General features: G+C 44.6%; 1 protein-coding gene across 5 annotated transcripts in view; it reads right to left on the bottom strand.

Moving 5' to 3' along the window:
• NUP188 (nucleoporin 188) overlaps window positions 1-22,218 on the bottom strand; it is a 61,506-nt gene that overhangs the window by 32,149 nt on the left and 7,139 nt on the right. For 4 of the 5 annotated variants that reach the window (XM_075905731.2, XM_075905732.2, XM_089772933.1 and 1 more), the window contains exons 4-17: window positions 17,372-17,456; window positions 16,002-16,082; window positions 15,489-15,533; window positions 14,650-14,742; window positions 14,415-14,534; window positions 13,555-13,766; window positions 12,628-12,742; window positions 10,840-11,040; window positions 8,470-8,559; window positions 3,401-3,466; window positions 1,906-2,025; window positions 1,084-1,210; window positions 766-921; window positions 219-345 (exon numbers count right to left, since the gene is read on the bottom strand). In XM_075905731.2, coding sequence (XP_075761846.2) covers window positions 219-345; window positions 766-921; window positions 1,084-1,210; window positions 1,906-2,025; window positions 3,401-3,466; window positions 8,470-8,559; window positions 10,840-11,040; window positions 12,628-12,742; window positions 13,555-13,766; window positions 14,415-14,534; window positions 14,650-14,742; window positions 15,489-15,533; window positions 16,002-16,082; window positions 17,372-17,456 — 1,638 coding nt within the window. The remainder of the gene's footprint in view (window positions 1-218; window positions 346-765; window positions 922-1,083; window positions 1,211-1,905; window positions 2,026-3,400; window positions 3,467-8,469; window positions 8,560-10,839; window positions 11,041-12,627; window positions 12,743-13,554; window positions 13,767-14,414; window positions 14,535-14,649; window positions 14,743-15,488; window positions 15,534-16,001; window positions 16,083-17,371; window positions 17,457-22,218) is intronic. The other variant, XM_089772935.1, reaches the window with a different exon arrangement.

Raw genomic sequence — 22,218 nt, 5'->3', positions numbered from 1 at the left:
GCTATATGACTATGGTTAAAGCAGTATAACTGCTGTGTATCAGCAAAGTGATCTAGTGGTCTAAGCACAGATGCTGAAGGCAGAAACTCCAGAATTCTAATTCCAGCTCTGTAATGGACTTCCTTAACAGCCTTTAATAAAATTGGTTGTTGACCATTTTTTCCTATTTCTAGCAACTTCAGTGGCCTCTTTGCTGTCACTGTCAATCAACTACGTACCTCTGTAACAGCATATAGATCCGTGATGTGATTGGCAGAAGACAATCTGCTATGGAAACATCAGTGCTGATAACCTTGTGAACCAGGTCAATGATTGGCTTGACTCTCTGGCAGTGCTGAATCACATCTAGATAAAGCAAACTGATATTACAATCTGAAGAAATGCATAAACAGCATTTCTCTCCTTCTCTTTCTCTTTCTCTCTCTCTCTTCCTTGGATAATCTAGTATGATCTCTACAAGAGAGGTCCTAAACTTCAGCAAATTACTTCCCAGATTATCCGCTCTCCTTTCTTCCTCCTCCAATCTCTCCAGTTCTTCTTACTCCACTTCTCAAGTATTTGCTTCCTTCCCCCTTGTCATAGTCCTCAAAGTGATTTTAGATTCAGCCACAATACCCTTCTGTAACAGTGTCAGCCTGTTCCACTGCAAGTGGAGAATGCACCTAGGTCCAAATCCCCCTGAAATTACTCTGATTTTTTTTCATCTTACATCACATTCCTCTCTCTCTCTCAACAACATACACTCCAATTCCCAACCTGACTCACCTGCTGTCGATACAACATGGAGCAACATCTCAATTTCACAGGTGAACAATGTCCAGCTGCTGTAAGAATATTCCCATCGTACTAAGTATGCTCGGTCATCCAGCATCACTTGGCCCACTGTTCCCTGAGGTATTCGCAGATTTGTCTGGCCAAGCCCTAAGGGAAGAAGAGGAAAAGGTGAAACAAAAAACAAAGTCAGAAGCTTCAGAATGTGATCAGAAGCCAGGACACACAATTAAAATCTGTAAGCAATTTAGCGACTACAAGACTAGATCTGAAAGTGTTCCAAGGATTAATGAACCCATCCTATTTCCTTACCCAAGGGATAAAGCAGCTTTGGCACCTGTCTTCGCCAAAGGGTGCCATCTTCATGCGAGATCACATCAGGAGGCTTATGTTTGTACAATTCAATGTAGAAGGACATTTTATCTAGGAAACTGTACACCTGCAAATGGACAGAGAGGTACAGTATATAGCCGACGAACTAGAGACTCCCAAAAAGCTACTGAGTCAGGCCATTTCTAGTGAAAGGTAAGTTTACTTGAAATGCATAGTCTGCTTTCAACATGCCAACTACTACGCAGCAGAAATACTGAAACCCTTGTCCTTATGGAATTACTCTGAACTAGTGTATTAGGAAAACAGAAACCAATTACAAGAAAAACACTAAATGATAGCATCCTGACACAAGGCAATTGGCATAATCTACAAGTAGTGCTTCAGCTCTTGGCCCTGGCGAAGTGGCCTTCATAAAGTTGCAATGAAATCTATGGTTTCCCGGTTTATCATCTGCTCTCCAAATTACTTGGAATTATTATCTACTGATTGCACATCATAAAACAGCAACCGAGTTATATTCAGAACTTTGTCTTTTGTGTTAGCCTCCCTGAACATCATATTGATAGAGGAGTAGGTAGTTCCAAAATACAAAATACATTTGCGGCCCAAGCAACATTACTCCAGATTGCAGGCTCAGAAGGAAATCCTATCCAGACCTCACTGATCAAAAGGTGGCAGCTGTTACCTGAGGCTCAACAAGAGGAGAGGGGTCTCACACAATGAGAGGGAGAGGGTCTTACACAAGGATCCTTCTCTGTCCAGATATAAACAGTATTCCAAACTTTGGGCTAGTTTCCATACCTTTTTTGCAGTAGATTTATCTGACACAAGGGCTTTGAGAAGCTGCAGAAGAGGGGAGAGAAGATGGGGAAACATCCCACATACACTGTCCAGGATAATACCCAGACCTGCCGTTGGCTCCTGGAGACACAAAGGAAAAACTTTATTAAACAAAAAATGGTCAAGTGATTCTTCTGCTGGGTCAATGCAGCAGCAACTTTAGCGATGCTTAGGGCTCAGGCTGCTGGAACACTCATGTTTCATCTACAAATCTTAGCATCCAAAGGTTTAGAGCAAAACCACACTCAACTATTTGTATCATTCACTGATTCATCACAGAAAGTTAAACAAAGCAAATACCAGTCCCCATAAAACTGAACAGAGCCAGCCTGTTCCACTGTTTCCTTACCTCGTGTTCAACATAAAGCAACTGTCTCCATTCAAAAGACCACTAATCTCATCTCTATGGAACATGCACCTAATATTAATCATGAACAAAAGCATCACTCCAACCCTTAGTTTTGCTGTGATGGGCAACTAGTGTTAGTGCAGCTGGGTAAAAGAGCATGCCTGGTATAAAGTAGGAAAGTGAAATGCATCATTAGAAGCAACGAGTACCTCTAAAGACCTGTGGCACCTTAGACACTAAGAAATATATAGTATTATGAGCTTCATCAGATGAATTGGAGTGGAAATAACAGAAACTAAGATAGCTACAACAGCAAAAGAAGTACCTGTCAACTGTAGGACCCTTGTTTATGAAGCTAACTGAAGTGGACTGGAGGTGTCCTATTCATAGCTTTTGACATGAAAACGTGGATGTTAAAGGCAAGGGAAATTGGCTTTGTAATGCATTAATGAGTTATTGTCTTTATTCAAGTCCAGGATAACAGTGCCAAATTTGTAGATGAATTGCAGTTCTACAATCTCTCTCTGTAATTGAGTGGTGAAAATGCTTTGTGGAAGAATGGCTACTTTGAAATCCATGATGGAGTGACCAGGCAAGTTAAAATGTTCCCCTACAGGTTTACATGTCACCCAGTTACAGTCTCTAAGGACTACTCATTGTTTTTAAAGCTGCAGACTAACACAGCTACTCCACAGACTTTTTTGCATCATTAGAGAGTTTATGCAAGAGAAGGTGACGTTTAATCTCAACACTGCTATATCTTAGTCCTTTCTGTGACAAGAGCAATAACAGCACAGTGCTGTTCTAGCATTTAATTCTAGTGTTGCTGGTTCCAATCAGAAGTACAATGTATACCTCCACAATGCCAGCCTTGGCTAATGTTATCATGTAAATTACTATTTGTTTCAGGATCCCTGCAACAGGGCAGGATGGGGGGAGGGACTGAGGGTAAACCATATAACAGACGCAAATGGAAACTAGCTCTGCAAGCCCTGCTAAATAGGACAACAAGGGGAACATGAACAGCCAAATTCTTTCTGTAATAAGCATATTTCAACAGGGTATGACAGCAGGCAGAAAAAGCCAAGGAAGTCCCAATATTCTCACCGTCCTCCAGAAGAGCTGAGGAATGCTGGAAGCTGCAAGAACTTCACAGGCTGCATCAATGATGTCCTTCAAAGGAAATGGGAAGAGAGGAAATGAAAACTACTTTACGCTGATAGTTGGGAAGAAAACTACCTTAAGTTTTGTTGCCACCCTGGAAATACAATAACTTTTTTGATGCCAGCAGACCAGGTGATAGCTCATGCCATAATCCCAGGCCAATTCACTTGTGTATTAGTGCAGATTATAGGGGTTGTTAATTGTATAAGGATGTATTTGGTGCTACCCTGCATGAAAACTATGGGATGTAACATGTATTTTCCCCATTATCTGTATCCTGTTATAATATCAAATATTTACATTTACCCCTTTAATCAAATAACCCATCAATGAGAAAGATGCCTTCTATAATGCAAATGCAGAACTTTAACAGGAAAGTACTACCAGTTGAACCTCTCTAGACCGGCAACCTCGGGATCTAGCCGGTACCAAATGAGAGAATTTGCTGAACTATGGGAGGTCAATATTTTCTAGCAGTGTTACCAACACTTCCACTGTTTATTCGGTTCTAAGACAACATTTAGGGCTAAATTCGAGCTAAATAACAGTACAAAACAGAGCCAGGGCTGGAGGTGGTAAACAAACTTTATTGGACCATAGGAAACTTGGCCACACCCATGATAAGTAGACATCTAGCTAACTAAAATCATGCCGGACCACAGATGTTGCCGGACCAGAGAGTGCCATACAAGAGAGGTTCAACCTGTAATTCACGTGCATTTGAAGGCAAGTGGTCACTCTGTGTAGCAGGTTATTACATCTCTACCACCATTTGGAAATAAAGACATCGACTCAACTGAACCTATATATTATCTCTCTCTCTCTCTATATATATATATACAAAAAATGTTTTCCTATGGGATGACAGTGACATCATCACATCACTCTATGTCTCACCTGCCTACTCCTTTTCCTCCCCCTGACTTCTTCTCCACCCAGCTCAAGCCCGACTGCTTCCCCTTTCACTGCTTCCCCTCTCCACTTGGAATTGCTATTTTAAACCAAGCCCCTACTCCCCTTCCTCCACTCTCACCCCACAGGGCTTTCAATGCCAAGAAACATGGCACAGTAGCTGACAGACCCCACACCACAGCCATGACAGCCCAGGGACAGGGGTGGTGGGAAGGAAGGGAAGGATACGGTGCTCAAGACAGCAGCCTGGGGACAGGCGCCAGGAGCAGGGCACTCAGCCGGGCTTATGTGCCAGCAACGGGCTCTGGGGGACTCCCTCATCTCCAGGCTCTTGGGGATCTGGAGCATAATCCCTGACAGCCTCCCCAGACAATGGAGTCAGAGCCGGGCCTGGTGCACACCACAGCGGGCTGAGGAGGAGTGGGGTGAGATAGGGCCCAGGCTAGTGGATGGGGAGGGAGGGAGAAGGGACTCTGGCTTGCCCAGGGGCTGGGGGAGAAGGAGCCCAGGCTGGTGTGGTGGGGAAAGGGGAGAAGAAGGGGCCAAGGATGGCACAGCAGGGGAGAGGGGCAGAAGGAGCCCGAGTTGGCATGGGGGGAGGGAGAAGGGGCCTTGGCTGGCACAGCCGCAGCTCGGTCCCCCTGGTGGCCAGGGGGAGAACTGGGGTTGCCTACCCCCTGCGAGAGGGAGGTTGGCGAGCACAGTGAGCAGGGGCACAGCCCCCTAGTCTTCTTTAATCTTGCAATAATTCATTTCCTTTTCTTAGTTAATAAATCTATCGTTAGTTTACCATAGAACTGGCTACCACTGTTGTCTTTGATGTGAAAACTTCAGAAAAGCAGACTTCAACTCCCTCAGAGACCTGATGGGCAGAATCCCCTGGGATGCTGACATGAAAGGGAAAGGAGCCCAGGACAGCTGGCAGTATTTTAAAGAAGCCTTATTGAAGGCACAGAAAGAAACCATCCTGATGCGTAGCAAGAGAAGCAAATATGGTAGGAGACCAGATTGGCTTACTGGGGAAATCCCTGGTGAACTTAAGCACAAAAAGGGAACTTACAAAAAGTGGAAACTTGGACAGATGACTAGAGAGGGTATAAATATATAGCTCAAGAATGCAGGGGAGTTATCAGGAAGGCGAAAGCGCAATTGGAATTGCAACCCGCAAGGGATGGGAAGGATAACAAGAAAGGTTTCTACAGGCATGTTAGCAAGAAGGTGATCAGAGAGGGTGTGGGGCCCCTACTGGATGAGGACAGTAACCTAGTGACAGATGACGGGGGTAAAATTGAAGTACTTAATGCCTACTTTGCCTCTATCTTCACGGACAAGGACAGCTCCCAGACTAACGCGCTAAGTGATGCAATATGGCCCTTGGTGGGGAAAGAACAGGTTAGGAACTATTTAGAAAAGCTAAACGTACATAAATCCATGGGTCTGAACTTAATATATACGAGGGTACTGAGGGAGTTGGCAAATGTCATTGAGGAGCCTTTGGCCATTTATCTTTGAAAAGTCGTGGAGATCAGGAGAGATCCCGAATGACTGGAAAAAGGCAAATGCAGTGCCCATCTTTAAGAAAGGGAAGAAGGACGATCCAGAGAACTATAGGCCGTTCAGTCTTACCTCAGTACCTGGAAAAATCATGGAGGGGATTCTCAAGGAATCCATTTTGAAGCACTTGGAAGAGGGGAAAGTGATCAAGAATAGTCAGCATGGATTCATGAAGGCCAAGTCGTGCCTGGCCAATCTGATTAGCTTTTATGATGAGTTAACTGGCTCCGTGGATATGGGGAAGTCAGTGGACGTGATATACCTTGACATTAGCAAGGCTTTTGATACGGTCTCCCACAATATTCTTGCCAGCAAGTTAAGGGAATGTGGATTGGATAAATGGACAGTAGGAGGGATAGAAAACTGGCTAGAAGGTCGGGCCCAGCAGGTAGTGATCAACGGCTCGATGTCAGGATGGCAGTCGATTTCTAGCAGAGTGTCCCAAGGTTCGATTCTAGGACCGGTTTTGTTCAACATCTTTATTAATGACCTAGATGAGGGCATGGATTGCACTCTCAGCAAGTTTGCAGATGACACTAAGCTAGAGGAAGAGGTAGATACGCTGGAGGGCAGGGATAGAGTCTGGAGTGATTTAGACAAATTGGAGGATTGGGCCACAAGAAATCTGATGAGGTTCAACAAGGACAAGTGTAGAGTCCTGCACTTGGAACGGAAGAATCCCAAGCATAGTTACAGGCTGGGGACCGACTGCCTAAGTAGCAGTTCTGAAGAAAAGGACCTGGGGATTACAGTGGATGAGAAGCTGGACATGAGTCAACAGTGTGCCCTTGTAGCCAAGAAGGCTAACGGCATATTAAGTTGCATTTAGAGGAGCATTGCCAGTTGCTCCAGAGATATGATTATTCCTCTTTACTCGGCTCTGGTGAGGCCACATCTGGAGTATTGTATCCAGTTCTGGGCCTCCAATTACAGAAAGGATATGGATACGTTGGAGAGGGTCCAGCGGAGGGCAACTAAAATGATTAGGGGGTTGGAGCATATGACCTACGAGGAGAGGCTGAGGGAGTTGGGTCTATTTAGTCTGCAGAAGAGAAGAGTGAGGGGGGATTTGATAGCAGCCTTCAACTTCCTGAAGGGGGGTTCCAAAGAGGATGGAGAAAGGTTATTCACAGAAGTGATGGATGGCAGAACAAGGAACAATGGTCTCAAGTTGCGGAGGGAGAGGTCCAGGTTGGATATTAGGAAAAAACTATTTCACTAGGAGGGGTGATGAAGCACTGGACTGGGTTACCTAGAGAAGTACTGGCGTCTCCATCCCTGGAGGTGTTTAAGTCTCGGCTTGAAAAAGCCCTCACTGGGTTGATTTAATTGGGATTGGTCCTGCCTTGGGCAGGGGGCTGGACTAAATGGCCTTCGAAGGTCTCTTCCAGCTCTATGGTACTATGATTCTATGAACTAGAATGCAACTCGAGCTGAGAGAGTGACAGGTTTTCTTGGCACTGGGAGTGATTCGGAACATTTGGGATTTTTGGCATAAATGACCATATATCACCAGTTTGTCCAGGTAGCAAGATACACTTCATAACTCTACTTTGAGACAGTTAAAATAATGCAAGAGCTCATAAAATTTTATTACAGAACACACCACCAGTTTGGCATCCCTGCCCTGCTTTTGCAAATTTGCTCTGATATAGCACCCATGAGTGTGACCCACTCCAAGCAGCGAGACAACAGACATTCCCCAAATTGGAACTGCACACCCTAATCAAAACAGGAGGAAATATACAAGCCCATTTTAACCCAAATACACACTAACTCTCTCTAAAATCATGCTGACTGCCATGAACTGACTGGCATGGGATTTATACCATAGTAAATCTGCTATGGAACTAATGCAGTGAATACTGTTCTCCTCACTCTAGGAGCTCAGTGACATTATGATTTATCTTATCCCCATTTCTTTCTGACCAATACTCCAGCATTTGCTATGAAACCATTGGCTCAAAATGTAAAAAATACTACTCTATATCTTCAATTAGCACCCAGCAGAGGCATTGACAGTTTTCAGAGTTGGAAAAACCACAAAGTTTAGGTTACACACAGAGGGTATGTCTAGACTACAGGGTTTTGTCGATATAAGTGGACTTTTGTTGACAAAACTATACCTGCGTCCACACTGCCTTTGAGTTATGTCGACATAATGTCGACAAAACTCAGCAGTTTTGTCGACGTCTGTAAACCTTTCTACGAGGAATAACGCCTTTTGTCGACAGAGTTCTGTCGATAGAAGGCATTATTGCATCTACACTGTCATGTCGACAAAGCGGTTTGCTTTGTCGACAGAACTGGATGTAGTCTAGACGCTCTTTGTCGACAGAAGCTTTGTCGACAGTATCTGTTGACAAAATTTCTGTCGACAAAACCCTGTAATCTAGACATACCCCTAGAGTGAAACACCGTGCCATACTTTCAGAACTTTTATGCAGTGGATGCAATCCTAAACACAGAATTTGCACGCAGAATCCAGGTGGCCAGTTTTGAATGGTAGCTTATACTGAATAAGACAATGAGCCTTTGACACTCACCTGCTGATTACCTAACGTATGTAGTTCCAGTGAGGTCAGAACAAAGGAAAGCAGCCCATAAACACACATGCAAGCTGTGCTGGCAGTACACTGTAATGCAAAAGACAGGAGAGTGAGTGATAGTGAAGACTTTAAATCAGAGGTCTCAAAATCAAAGCCAGTGCCACAAGCAGTACCACATTTATGGCCCAAGAAGTACCACAATGCAGACTGCCTGTGGCTGCTGACATTTGAGTCCATGTGGTGCAGGGGTGTGTGTCCACACTCTTCCCCCCAAGCCCAGCCCCTGCTCCACCCGAGCCCCACTTCCAGAGGTGGTGGAAGAGCGGAACAGGCTGCCGCATCACCTGTGTGCCACAACGAGTGCAGGGCACCCAAACCTTACTGCCAGCGCCAGCCCAACCAGAGCCCTGCAAGCTAACCTGAGTATATAGGGCCAGTGGCGGCAACAGGAACCCTCAGGGGAGAGGTGGTTAATCATCTGGGGTGGCAGACAGGGCTGAGGGATGCACAGGAGAGGGATGCACAAAGACATCCCCTCCCTGAAACCTGCCAGGGGGAGGGAAGGGGCTGCCCGCTGGCCTGCTAGGAAGATTTGAGGATTGACACTGGCCCTAAAGTAAATTAAGTTTAATACCCCTGCTCTAAAACCTATTCAAGAGCCATTACAGATCACACGCAAAAGCCCTCAGTCTCCTTGGAACATTATGGATGTGTGCTTCTGAGCAACTTAGGGATGGTAAATTTCGATTAATCAGCTAATTGAGTAGTCGATGGAATTTCCAGACTACTCAATTAGTGATAAGAGAGTGCTCACTATCCTGCTGCGCCTCTCCCTTCAAAATGTACAAGAGCCTCCCACAGCTCCTGTACATTTCAAAGGGAGAGGAGCAGAACTGTTTCAATCCCCGCACTTGCTGTTTCCCCACAGAGCAAAGGGGGGAAGCAACTAGTCGAGTTTCTACTCCACTAACCAATAAGCATTTGCTTATCAGACAGTCGACTAGCTGACTAGTCACTTACATCCCTACAGCAGGGGTGGCCAACCTAAATCTCAGAAGGAGCCAGAATTTACCAATGCACATGGCCAAAGAGCAACATTTCTGTGTCACCAGCCCTGATCATCTCCCCACCACCACTCTCAGCACATCCAGCCCACAAGCAGCCCTACCAGTCAGTGCCTCCTTCTCCTTCTGTCCACTGTGATCAGCTACTTCTCAGTGGGAGACACTGGAGGAGGGGAAGCATGGGTGTGATAGGCTCAGTGGAGAGGGTGGGTAAATGACAGGATCCTAGGGGGAAAGGGTGGAGGGGGGCAGAGCTGGGGTTGAACAGTGAGCACCCTCCGGCCCAGTGGGAAGTTGGCAACTGTAGCTCTAGCCCTGGATTTGGTACCTATGTAAGGAGCCACATATTAACTTATAAGAGCTGCATGTAGCTCTGGAGACACAGGTTGGCCACCCCTACCCTAGAGCAACTGCCCCGTTTTCTGCAGGTATATAAGAGAGGGTATATCAGCTTCCCTGCTCTCTACCCTGTGCACTAGCCAATGTACCTATGGGAGCAGCAGTCAATGAAATGCCAAACAAAACTACCTAAATTCTTATGAGCTAATGTGTCTAAATGCAACCCACCTACCACCATTAGAACTCTCTTCAAAACTATCATAAAAAGAAACACCCAATGGTCAGAAAAATGGGAGAGCTCTTCTTCCACCAATGTCAGGCTGACTGACTGCTACAGGAGCCTTAGAACAATTTGTTCCTGTAAACGACACTGTAATGAAACTGTCTGTGGAAAATGATACTGGAAGTCAAGAGCTGCAATTGCTGGTGCATCCATGGAGTCAACTTAATAAACAAGGTAAGTATGAAAGCAATAAATGCTCATGAAATCACAGTGTTTCAGGCCAGAAGGGACCACCAGATCATCCTATTTGATCTTCCATCTATCACACTACTCTAAACTCACCCTAGCAAACAGAATCAGACCAAAATATTACACAGCCCTTAGGAGACTGGGCAAAATTATTGTATGCCAAGGCAGAGACCAAGAGACCCAGGCATCAGTGAGCAAGGGTCATGAAATGTTGAGCTATACCCACATACATAAACAGAGCAGATTTTCCAATCACTGGACAGATCTGGACCTTCTCCAACCAGATTTAGTTCCTAGCAGAATGACTTGGGGAAATAAAATTTTAATTTACCTTCTAAACCTACAAATACGTCATTTAACACTTCCCTAGGCACTCTACTCTGTTCATGGCTGGAATCAGACTTACCCACCTTCCCCTAAATCTTCTCGCTACCCGTATCATAGAGCCTCCTCACCCAGAATAACTTACAAACATGACAATGGGAAACTTACATTCTTCCCCCCACTGCTGAGTGATCGAAGCAGCTTTGTCAGGTACTGGAATACATTCAGCTGGATAGCAGTACTGCCCATTCGCCTGATTGCATTGGTCGATTCCTCTGGAGTTACTGTGTGACGGAGCAAAGCCCAGGCCAAGAGCACAGGGGCATGATGTGGGATGTCCCCTAAAGTCAGCAGCAGATGGTCCATTTCCTGGTCAGAAGACAGGATACAAGCCAAGAAGCCAATACAGTATGAAAGAAACCTGATCACTCAACTGACTGGGGTTTAGCTCCAATAATCACCTAATTCATGCAGATAAATATCTTATATAAAAACATTATTTATAGCGCTGACCAAGTTGTACTTTTAGGAAGAAACTGCTAGGCATGGGTTTGGGGGTTATTTTTGTTTGGTTTCTTTCGTTTTTGTTTTTTTGGTCATGCTGATTCATATACTTTGGGGAAGGATCTAAGAGTGTCACAAATTAAAGGACATCCTACTCTAATGTAAATAACGGATAGCTCCTTGTTTAAATGGAAGTTTGTTGCTGTTTTGCGGTGAAATTTTAACATGTGAAATTCCATGTCGTGTGCAAAGATCAGTGAGCAGGACAACACAAGAGTTTCCACTTTAACTTAATGAACCCTCTGTGCTTTTCTAGCTCCCACATATTTTCTTCTCTGAAAAACCCTTGATATCCCCGACTCATAGAACTGGAAGGAACCTTGAGAGGTCGAGCCCAGTCCCCTCCACCATGGCAGGACCAAGCACCATCGAGAACCCTAACCCTAACCTGCTCTTAGGAATCTCCACGGAGAGGGATTCCACAACCGCCCTAGGCAATTTATTCAAGTGCTTAACCACCCTGACAGTAGGAAGTTATGTCCAACCTAAACTTCTTCCCATGCTGCAATTAAAGGCCATTGCTTCTTGCCCTATCATCAGGAGTTAAGGAGAATAATTTTTCTACCTGCCCTGTTCCTTGTAACAACATTTTAAATACTTGAAAGCTGTTACGTCCCTTCTCAGTCTTCTCTTTTTCAAACTAAACAAATCCAGTTCTTTCAATCTTTCCTCATAGGTCATGTTTTCAAGACCTTTAATTATTTTTGTCAGTCTTCTCTGAATCTTATCCAATTTCTCCACCTTTCCTGAAATGTGATTCCCAGAACTGGACACAATACTCCAACTGAGGCCCAATCAGCACAGAGAAGTGCAGAAAAATTACTTACGTTTTGGTACTAGGGATGTAACATCCCATTTAATTGGTTAACCAGTTAACCATAGTGTTTAACTAGTTAACCAATTAAGGAGGAGCAGGCGGGGAGGTGGGAGGCTGAAGGGATGCGGCTGAGATGGAGCATCCATGACTGCGGCAGGCCCCGTGGGGCGGAAGCAGGCCCCTGCCTATGATGGGTGGGGAGCTGCTCCAGCCCACACCAATTAACCGGAACCAGTAAGCATCACTCATTAAAGGTGAGGACTACTTGTTAATTACTTAAACTGTCACATTCCTACTTGGTACTACACCACAGATGTTTAATTTGTCCCCATTTTGAAGTCCATGTTAATACTATTTCTTTGCTCCTCCCCACCCTTCCTAAACCTTCAGGAAACACGGAAGATATACCACTTCCTTCTTACTTGCCCCATATTGTAATGTAGACATTAGTTCAGTGGCCAATATCTCACAGACAATTCCTGCTTGCAGAGCTCCAGCAGCTCTACCCTGGGCAACCAAAATCATCTCTAATTACAGAAGAACTCCAAACAGCAAGAGACTTATTGATAGCTTACCTGGTGCACATGCCCATTACTGGCAAATTTATGTTCCTCTGTCCTATCGTCCAACACACGCTCATGCAGGGAGTCAATTTCCATGCCCTCCACCAGGATAAGAGCACTGAAATAACTGGAGGAGAGGACAAAGGGAAGGGAGCAAGAAAAAAAAAACACAGAAATTCTGTTTTAAAGAGCCAATAGGAAAGAGAGAAGTAAAGGCTGGACAATGGAACAGTCCATCAGCTTTACATTTACCTAGAACCTGGGGTACCAACACTCTACACTCCTGGAAGAGGCGGGGCCTTGAGCAGAAGGAGCAGGGCTGGGGCAGCCAGCCCTCCACACTGTGCCCCCTCCTGCCCCAGCCCTGAGCTACATGGAATGGATGCTCCGGCAGGGATTTAAAGGGCCCAGGGCTCTGGCCACTGCCATTGCTACTGTAGCAGCAGCAGCCTGGAGCCCCAGGTCACTTTAAATTGCCAGGGAGCAACTGCCCCCAACCCCATCAGCAGGCCTGCCTAGTATTCTCCTGAAGAATCAAAAATATGTGAAATTCAGATCAATAAACAAAACAGCCGAAATTCTTGGATCTTGGTGTGACAACAAGTGACAAATTAGATCTTCAAAACTATTTATTGCTGGCTGAACAGTCACAAAATAGGAAAGCCATTTATTCCAATCTGAAGATGGCTTCTTTTCCTCTGCCTATTTCTACAATGTTACCTACCACATAGTAGGTTTTCAGTGCCCAAATATCTACTGGCTGTGTCTTCAGTCCAATCTAAAGAAACCTTTTAGAAACTAAAACAAAGGTTGTAAGGATAAACACTGTTTACACAAGTAGTGGTTGCAAGGCACTAGCATGAAATACACCTATATTTTGTATTGAACAAGTCCCTTGTCCAGTTGCATACTGATCCTGCACATACACACAATACTTACCCAATACGATCCACAAGGTGATCCATGCTTTCATCCACCAAGTGCCTGTTGGTCTGTCTAGAGCCAAATCCCTGGTCTTTGAATAGCCGGGCAAAGGCTAGCAGCTCATCAGGAGCCATCTCAAAGTATGCATAGTAAAGGAAGATGACTTCTAGGAGCATGGACTGCTCACGGAGGCACTGCACAAACCAGCGGGACACCTGACGCTCTGTCTGTTCAAGGAGAAGAGTCCAAACAAACAGGTCAATTGAAGCACCTTGAAATGAAGAGTGACTGGGGCAAATCAGTTTGCATGAATGATAAGGGAACTCGCTCTTCTATCACACCAGAAAAGCTGTTCAAAAGTCATCCCCTCAATGGCAGTTGGTGTATCCCACAATTTATAATATTAAGATTAAGGTAAAAACAAAAGACATTGGGATTATGGGATCCTTATGCAGCCCACAAAGCTGAAGACAGGAAAAATACATAGCCAGGCCCAGAAGAAACCAAGCTGCCAGGATGCTAGATGATTTAGTTTCACAATTCTGCAGGTATTATTTAAAAATAAAACATTACTAAGAGTAAACATAGCTTTCTGCTTAAAACAAATTATGCACCACTCCAAAACCCTGGAATAATAGCTCCCTGCCCTTTTTACCAAGGGGATTAGAGTTCAAATCACAAGCTCAGAGTCTAGCTCTTGAAACAAGATGTGTTCAGAGTACTACTAAAGGGAAACAATTCCCTTAAGTTCCTTAAAAGGCTGGAAATGTCCTTGTTAACTGTGTTTAAATATATTCACTTTATATTAATTAGCCAACCATGAAGCGAGAAAAGAATGTACAACTCTGATGAAGGATAGCAAAGAAACAAAATACCATGAGATTTCCATGTGTTTCCCACGTAGGAGCTTCTGCTTTGTATAGATCTTCAAACTGTTTCCGGTAATTAGGAACCAGCTCCTTATCCAGCTTCTCAACACACTGCGAGTATTGTGCCTTTCAAAAAATAACCCAAACACCACACACGTATAAGCTTTGTAGATACATAGACAGACAAACAATGTCTCACTTAACAGTGAGATGAGATTTAGTAAAAGGTTCAAGTATTCACCATGTAGGGGTGCCTCTCATCCTGAAAATAAGTGAGTAAGTTGAGGACACAGCGCAGAATGCACAGTCTTTCTTCATAGTAATAGTCAGCAAGCTGTGAAAACACAATGTCATCAGTATCACTTGTGCTGTGTCTAACTCTCTCTTCCCTCCCCTCCCCTCATTGTTGATACCTCCCACCAAACTGCAATGACTACGCTCATAAACTTACAATGCCCATGCACTACCTATAACAGATGCTTGAAAGTAACATCATGACTTCAGTTAGATAGTTTAAGTCATCTGACAAAGCATCCAGTTCACTCTTACGCATGTGCATGCACGCCCCCTTCATAACAGATTCTGTCATTCCACTGCTAACTGAGAAAGAAAAAAAAAGGCAGAGTAAACAAGGAGAGACGAGATCTTAACCTCTTTATCCTCTTGGATTCATAGCTACACAGATGTGATATTGAGTCCCTTTTCCAAAGTCATCTCTATGGATGACAACTAAGCACATAACTGCAAAGCAGGGGATATCCTAGGAGTGCTTATTTCTACACTGCCCAGTTTCTATCAGCACAGCCAAAAGGTCTCTTGCATAGTAACTGTTTGTGTTGTTCTAGTCTATGGCCAGCCATTTTTTTATAAAACATTTTGAGATCTGCTGATGAATTCTGCTACATAAAGAGCAAGGTATTACTACTTCTTCACAAATTAATGAGAAAAATCCCCCCAGATTTGCTCTTTACATGGAAGGGATACTTCAACCATGCCCAGTTTTTCTTGACCATAGCAAACAAAATTAATTCATTGCCAACATCTCTTTTTAAAATGAAAAGAAGGATGAAAACTACTGACCTTCAGCATCAGAGCCTGACTCTGTCTTTCATCCTGTAGAACAGTCTGCAATCAAAACACAACAGAATGAGGAAGTGACCTTAATGCACCTTAGCCTACACTAGTCACCAAAACCTCATACTGAGAGCAATGAAAGGTATATAAGACACATCATTACTTGTGAGAGGACTGAGTCACAGAGCACACATTCTCACTTGAAAGCATCAATTTCTCTCTTACTCCTTTCATTTTTAATCCACACTCCCTCTCTAAGAAACCTGTCAGTACATATTCCTATGGCTAAGAGTTCAAATAAATATCAAAGGCTCACATGAGAAGGACTGGATATACGAGAAGACTGGATCAGTAGCCCAAATATCTCATTTCTATAATGTACTTGAGCATCAGAAATTGGGCGGGGGGAAAAGGGTCCCAAAATAATTTCTAATTCTAGACTTAAACATCATGCACAGCTATCCACTGGAGTTAAGGAGGAAAAGAGGAAGTAGCATGATGATGGCACATACTACAGACCTTAAGGGAGTCCCGGGTCCCTCTGTAATCCTCTTGGAGATAACACTGCAATAGCTGTACACTCTGTTCTTCATCCAGTCCCTAAAACAAGAGAGAGATGCACAGACACAGAGAGGAATAAGACAAGGTAGCTAAGTGTATCAAAAGGTGCAAAACCACTCCAAATATTCAGGTAATTCTTCCAAAAGTCAACAGTGCAAACGTGTTTCCTCTATGGCTTTTAGCAGTTACGGTCAGCAGGATTGGTTTGATTGTTTGTGGAAAGCAGAACACGTACATTGTCAAAAAATGTAGATATAGCTAGTTCAGCTTCAGAAGTATAATGGCTCAATAAAGTATAATGCCTCTCATAAACTGATCACCTTGTTCTATCTTCAAACTGGAAGGAACCCAATACTATGGGTAATTAATCAGGCCTTTCCAACATGAAATGGGATTTGAGTGTCCAAGTTCTGATGCCTTCCTTCATAAAGCATGATTTTCAGAAGGCAAATGCTAAGCACTTCCTGAAAAACAGCTCTTTTAGGCAATCTCAATTTAGGCACCAAAAATTAAGGAACCCAAAAGTCACTAGTCACTTACGAAAATTTTATCTTACTGCCTCAGTTCTTGATATATCCTTAAATTCAATTCTACTGAAAATTTAAAAAATTATTAAACTTAACTGAATTTCAGAATCTGATACTCTTCTTGTTTTAGAAATATGACTTCAACCTGACAAACTCTCACCGTATAAAAACATGTGTGTCCAGAATGGAATTGGAAAAGAAAAAATTTAGGCAAAAGACTCAGCATAGAGAAAGTAACTTTATCCAGATACCAGGATATAAATTAGAAAAGATTACACTTCAGTTATCTCCTTTAGGGTATGTCTACACTGCCACCCTAGTTCGAACTAAGGTGGCCAATGTAGGCATTCGAACTTGCAAATGAAGCCCAGGATTTAAATATCCCAAGGCTTCATTTGCATGTTCCCGGGCGCCGCCATTTTTAAATGCCCCATAGTTCGAACTACCTGCAAGAAGGTATTCCTTGCAGGAGGAATAACAGTAGTTCGAATTAGGAGCTTTAATTCAAACTACCTAGTCAGTGCCGCGTGTAGCCGTGGGCAGGTAGTTCAAACTACAGGGCATTTAAAAATGGCAGCGCCTGGGAACATGCAAATGAAGCCCGGGATATTTAAATCCCGGGCTTCATTTGCAAGTTCGAATGCCTATATTAGCCACCATAGTTCGAAGTAGGGTGGCAGTGTAGACATATCCTTAGAGATAAAATACACTATGCCAACAACAGAAAGCACAAACCCAGGTCTCTGGCTGTGCATTCCAAATGTGAGGGCAAGAATTAAGCTGCCTACAACATCTGCTCACCAAAAATTTGCTAATCCTCAGGCCCAGTTCCTTCAGTGGAGCTGCCACATCTTTATCACCTTTCACTTTTTCTGCTGAACTTTCACTACAGAAAGAAAATCAATTTTTAGTCATGATAATGCACTAACACAAAAGCAAACCAAAAAGGCTTAATTCCAAAATCCCTGCTTTTTGCCAGTTTAAAGTAGGAATGTTAGATACTGGGCAATAGAGTAATCAACTAACCAAATGAATTCTTAACAGTTAGTCGACTATTCTAAAGTCCCCGGGAGCGAAGCCGCCAGCCAGTGCGCTCTGGCCCCACTTCCAGGAAGCCCCCTGCTACCCTGATAAAGAGGCAGCAGTGTGGGGTGTCAGGCGGGAGCCAGTCTGCGAGGGGAGCCTGTTTAAAAAACAGCTCCCTGCACAGACCAGATGCCTGCCACCTTATGCTGCTGCCTCTGATACAGAGGCAGTAGCGTGGGATGGCAGCAGTCCCTATCCGCATTGGAGCGGTGGGCCTGGGCCAGCTGTGGACAGAGGCTCCTCTAGCTGCAGCCCCTACCACAAGGAGCTCAGACCCACCGTGGACAGGGGCTGCTTCCATGAAGCACCCTCTGCCCCCAACAAGCCCAGGTTCACCGTGGACAGAGGCTGCTCCAGCAGCAGTCCTTCTCTGTGGGGAGCTTGGACCCTGCGCACACAGGGGCTGCTGCCGGGAACTAGCCTCTATCCATGGTGAGCCAGGGCCTGCCACGGCAGAGTCTGCTTCACGACAGACTCCCCTGCGCACCCCCCTATGCTTCTGCTTCTGATAGAGGCAGCAGCAGCGCAGGTGGGGGACAGACAGCCCCCCTGGAGCCAGTGCTGGGGGAACTGGCTCTTAAGCTGGCTCCCCACAGCACCAGCTCCTGTTCCCTCTCACTGCTTCTGATGCGAATGTGAGTAGTCAACTAGATTAGCTTGGGTTTATCAGTTATTGGTTATCGTATAGTCAACTACGCATTTACATCCATAAGAACGGCCTTACTGGGTCAGACCAAAGGTCCATCTAGCCCAGTAGCCTGTCTACCGACAGTGGCCAACACCAGGTGCCCTATAGAGGGTGGACCGAAGACAATGATCAAGCGATTTGTCTCCTGCCATCCTTCTCCAGCCTCTGACAAACAGAGGCCAGGGACACCATTTCTATCCCCTGGCTAATAGCCTTTTAAGGACCTAACCTCCATGAAATTATCTAGCATCTCTTTAATCTATGTTATAGTCCTAGCCTTCACAGCGTCCTCTGGCAAGGAGTTCCACAGGTTGACTACACGCTGTGTGAAGAAGAACTTTCTTTTATTAGTTTTAAACCTGCTACCCATTAATTTCACTTGGTGTCCTCTAGTTCTTCTATTATGGGAACTAATAAATAACTTTTCTTTATCCGCCCTCTTCACACGACTCATGATTTTTATACCTCTATCATATCCCCCCTCAGTCTCCTCTTTTCTAAACTGAAAAGTCCCAGTCACTTTAACTTCTCTTCATACAGGACCCATTCCAAACCCCTAATCATTTTAGTTGCCCTTTTCTGAACCCTCTCCAAGGCCAAAATATCTTTTTTGAGGTGAGGAGACCACATCTGTACACAGTATTCAAGATGTGGGCGTACCATAGTTTTATACAGGGGCAGTAAGATATTCTGTGTCTTATTTTCTATCTCTTTCTTAATAATTCCTAGCATCCTATTTGCTTTTTTGACCGCCGCTGCACACTATGTGGAAGTTTTCAGAGAACTATCCACAATAACTCCAAGATCTCTTTCCTGATTTGTCATAGCCAAATTAGCCCCCATCATTCTGTACATATAGTTAGGGTTATTTTTCCCGATGTGCGTTACTTTACACTTATCCACATTAAATTTAATTTGCCATTTTGTTGCCCAATCACTCCGTTTGGTGAGATCTTTTTGAAGTTCTTCACAGTCTGCTTCTGTCTTGACTCTCTTAAACAGTTTAGTATCATTCGCAAACTTTACCACCTCACTGCTTACCCCTTTCTCCAGATCATTTATGAATAAGTTGAAAAGGATTGGTCCCTGGACTGACTCTTGGGGGACACCACTAATTACCCCTCTCCATTCTGAAAATTTACCATTTATTCCTGCCCTTTGTTTCCTGTCTTTTAACCAGTTCTCAGTCCAAGAAAGGATCTTGCCTCTTATCCCATGGCCATGTAATTTACACAAGAGCCTTTGGTGAGGGACCTTGTAAAAGGCTTTCTGAAAATCTAAGTATACTATATCTACTGGATCCCCCTTGTCTGCATGTTTGTTAACCCCTTCAAAGAACTCTAATAGATTAGTAAGACATGATTTCCCTTTACAGAAACCATGTTGACTTTTGTCCAACAAATTATGTTCTTCTACATGCCTCACAATTTTATTCTTTACTATTGTTTCGACTAATTTGCCCGGTACTAAAGTTAGACTTACCAGTCTGTAATTGCCAGGATTGCCTCTAGAGCCCTTTTTAAATATTGGTGTCACGTTGGCTACCTTCCAGTCATTAGGTACGGAAGCCGATTTAAAGGATTGGTTACAAACCACAGATAATAGTTCCGCAATTTCCCATTTGAGTTTTTTTAGAACCCTTGGATGAATGCCATCCGGTCCCGGAGATTTGTTAACATTAAGTTTTTCTATTTGTTCCAAAACCTCCTCTAATGACACTTCAATCCAGGACAGTTCCTCAGATTCATCACCCACAAAGGACGATGCAGATTTGGAAATGACCCAGTAAGGCCGTTCTTATGTTCTTATCCCTCATTTAAAATCAGACTTTCCAGTGATTATTCTGGATTTTCTATATTTAATATACATACTGTAACCTTTTCAGGATTTGTTTGACATAGTTAACTTAATGTACAATGCAACTATAATAAACATAGAAGGATAACCATCTTCATCCTTTTAATGTGAGACTCTGGATCTCATTTTGAGAAGACTAATGGCATGTCTGCACTACCAAGTTTTGTAGCCAAAAATTGCTTTTTGGCAACAAAACAGTGAAAGCATACACACTACAACACAACTTTTGTGGGGAGAAACACTCAATTTGGATGACAAAAAATTTCAAACTCAAAGAGAAACTTTTTACTTTTTACCTCCCTATATTGTCAGAGTCAGTGTAGACACTGCTGTTTGTTTTGTCCACAGAACTATCCATAATGCCTGCCTTGATGTCTCTGCTCAGTGTGTTTATCTCTGCTGCTCTGCAGGCATGTGCACCTCCTTTTTCAAAGTGGAGATGTAAATTCCATTTAATTGGCTAACCCATTAAAATATTATTTAATCAATTAAATCAGATTAAAGGGGGGCTAACAAGAGAGGAGCTCCAGCCTGGAGGGAGCAGCCCCTCCCCCCCCACATCCACTGCTCAGCTGGAATGCTCACCCACCACACCCTCTGCCATAAGCAGGGGCTGCTCCAGCCCAGTCAGAGCAGCCTCTGCCTGCAGCCCACCTGCTACAAGCAGGAGCCAGAACACAGGAGCAGCCCCTGCCTGCCATGGGCCAGAGCGCCCTGGCTTGCTGCACACAGATGTTGATCCAGCCAGGATGCTAGAGGCCAGGGCACCCTGCAGGCAGTGGCTGCTCTGGCGTCTCGACTGGAGCAGCCCCTGCTTTCATGGCACCCGGATCCATTGTGGGTGGGGGCTACTCCCCAGGACACTAGAGCAGCCCCTGCATGCAGTGGACCAGGGCACCCCAAAGGCTGGGGCTCCTCTGATGTCATGGCCAGAGCAGTCTTTGTCTTTGGGGTGCCTGGGCCAGAGACTTTGGGATGCCTGGGCCCGCTGCAGGCAGGGGCTGCGCTGGAGTGGCCCCTGTCCAAGGCAGGCCCCCCACTGGGCTGGAGCAACAGCCTGCAGCTGCTCCGGCCCCACCAGTTAACCTTAACCAGTAAGACTCATCCTTACCAGTTAATAGGTTAAACCTTCACATCCCTATTTCAAAGCTCTGGGAAGTATCTGACAGCTGAGTGTACTGCTCTGTTTCAGGAACAAACAAAAAGTAAAATATTGGGATATCCCTGTTCTGCCCTGCACTAGGAACATAGAGGCAGACAGACTGCTGCTGCAGGGGTAGAGGACAGGCTGCTGTGCCACTTGGACAATCCTCAGCACAGAGAGCTCCCAGAGCTTCTCATGATGCCACTCCCAGCGGCTGAGCAGGCTGTGGGAGAACTCTGGGGGGAATCCCAAGACGTGCAGGGAAAAGCTCTGCCTTTCCACAACATGGCCCTGTGGGATACCTACCCACAGTGTATTGCTCACACTGTGGATGATGGTGCCCCCAGTGTGGACATGATCTGTTGACAGAGACAGCAAATGTGAACACCCACTGGTGATTTTTGTTTTGTTGACTTCTGGACATCAATCTAAGTTTTACTGACAAAACTTGGTGGTGTGGACTTGGCCTCAGTGTCAAGAAGAGTCATTCCTCTGTTCTGACGCTTCATCTTTGGGTAACTTACAGGGACACTCTTAGGTAACTTACAGGGAACCTGCAGCTCGTTAGCCGCATATGGCTCCTCTCCCCCAAAACTATGGCTCACAAAGCCGCTCCTGAGCCCCCCCCAACTGCCCCTTCCCCTCCAGGCTCCTCTGTGCTCACCGGGACAGTGATTCAAAATGGCGCTCAAGATGGTGGGTATTGACAGGAGCCTGATATGGCCAAAAAGCCTAATCTTGTTTCTTAAAGGGGCAGCCTCCCTTTTTTTTTTTTTTGCTTGACAATTCAGGGGGGGAAGTGGGGGACATGCACAGGCTTTCCCTTTTTTTTTTTGCTTGACAATTGTGGTGTGGCTAGTCACATTTTTTCTG

The sequence above is a fragment of the Pelodiscus sinensis genome, chromosome 23 (assembly GCF_052426305.1).
Source record: "Pelodiscus sinensis isolate ZL-2025 chromosome 23, ASM5242630v1, whole genome shotgun sequence".
In the NCBI taxonomy this organism is placed as follows: Eukaryota; Metazoa; Chordata; order Testudines; family Trionychidae; genus Pelodiscus; species Pelodiscus sinensis.
The sequence above is the reverse complement of the archived record's forward strand: the minus strand, read 5'-3'. Positions and strand labels throughout refer to the sequence as shown.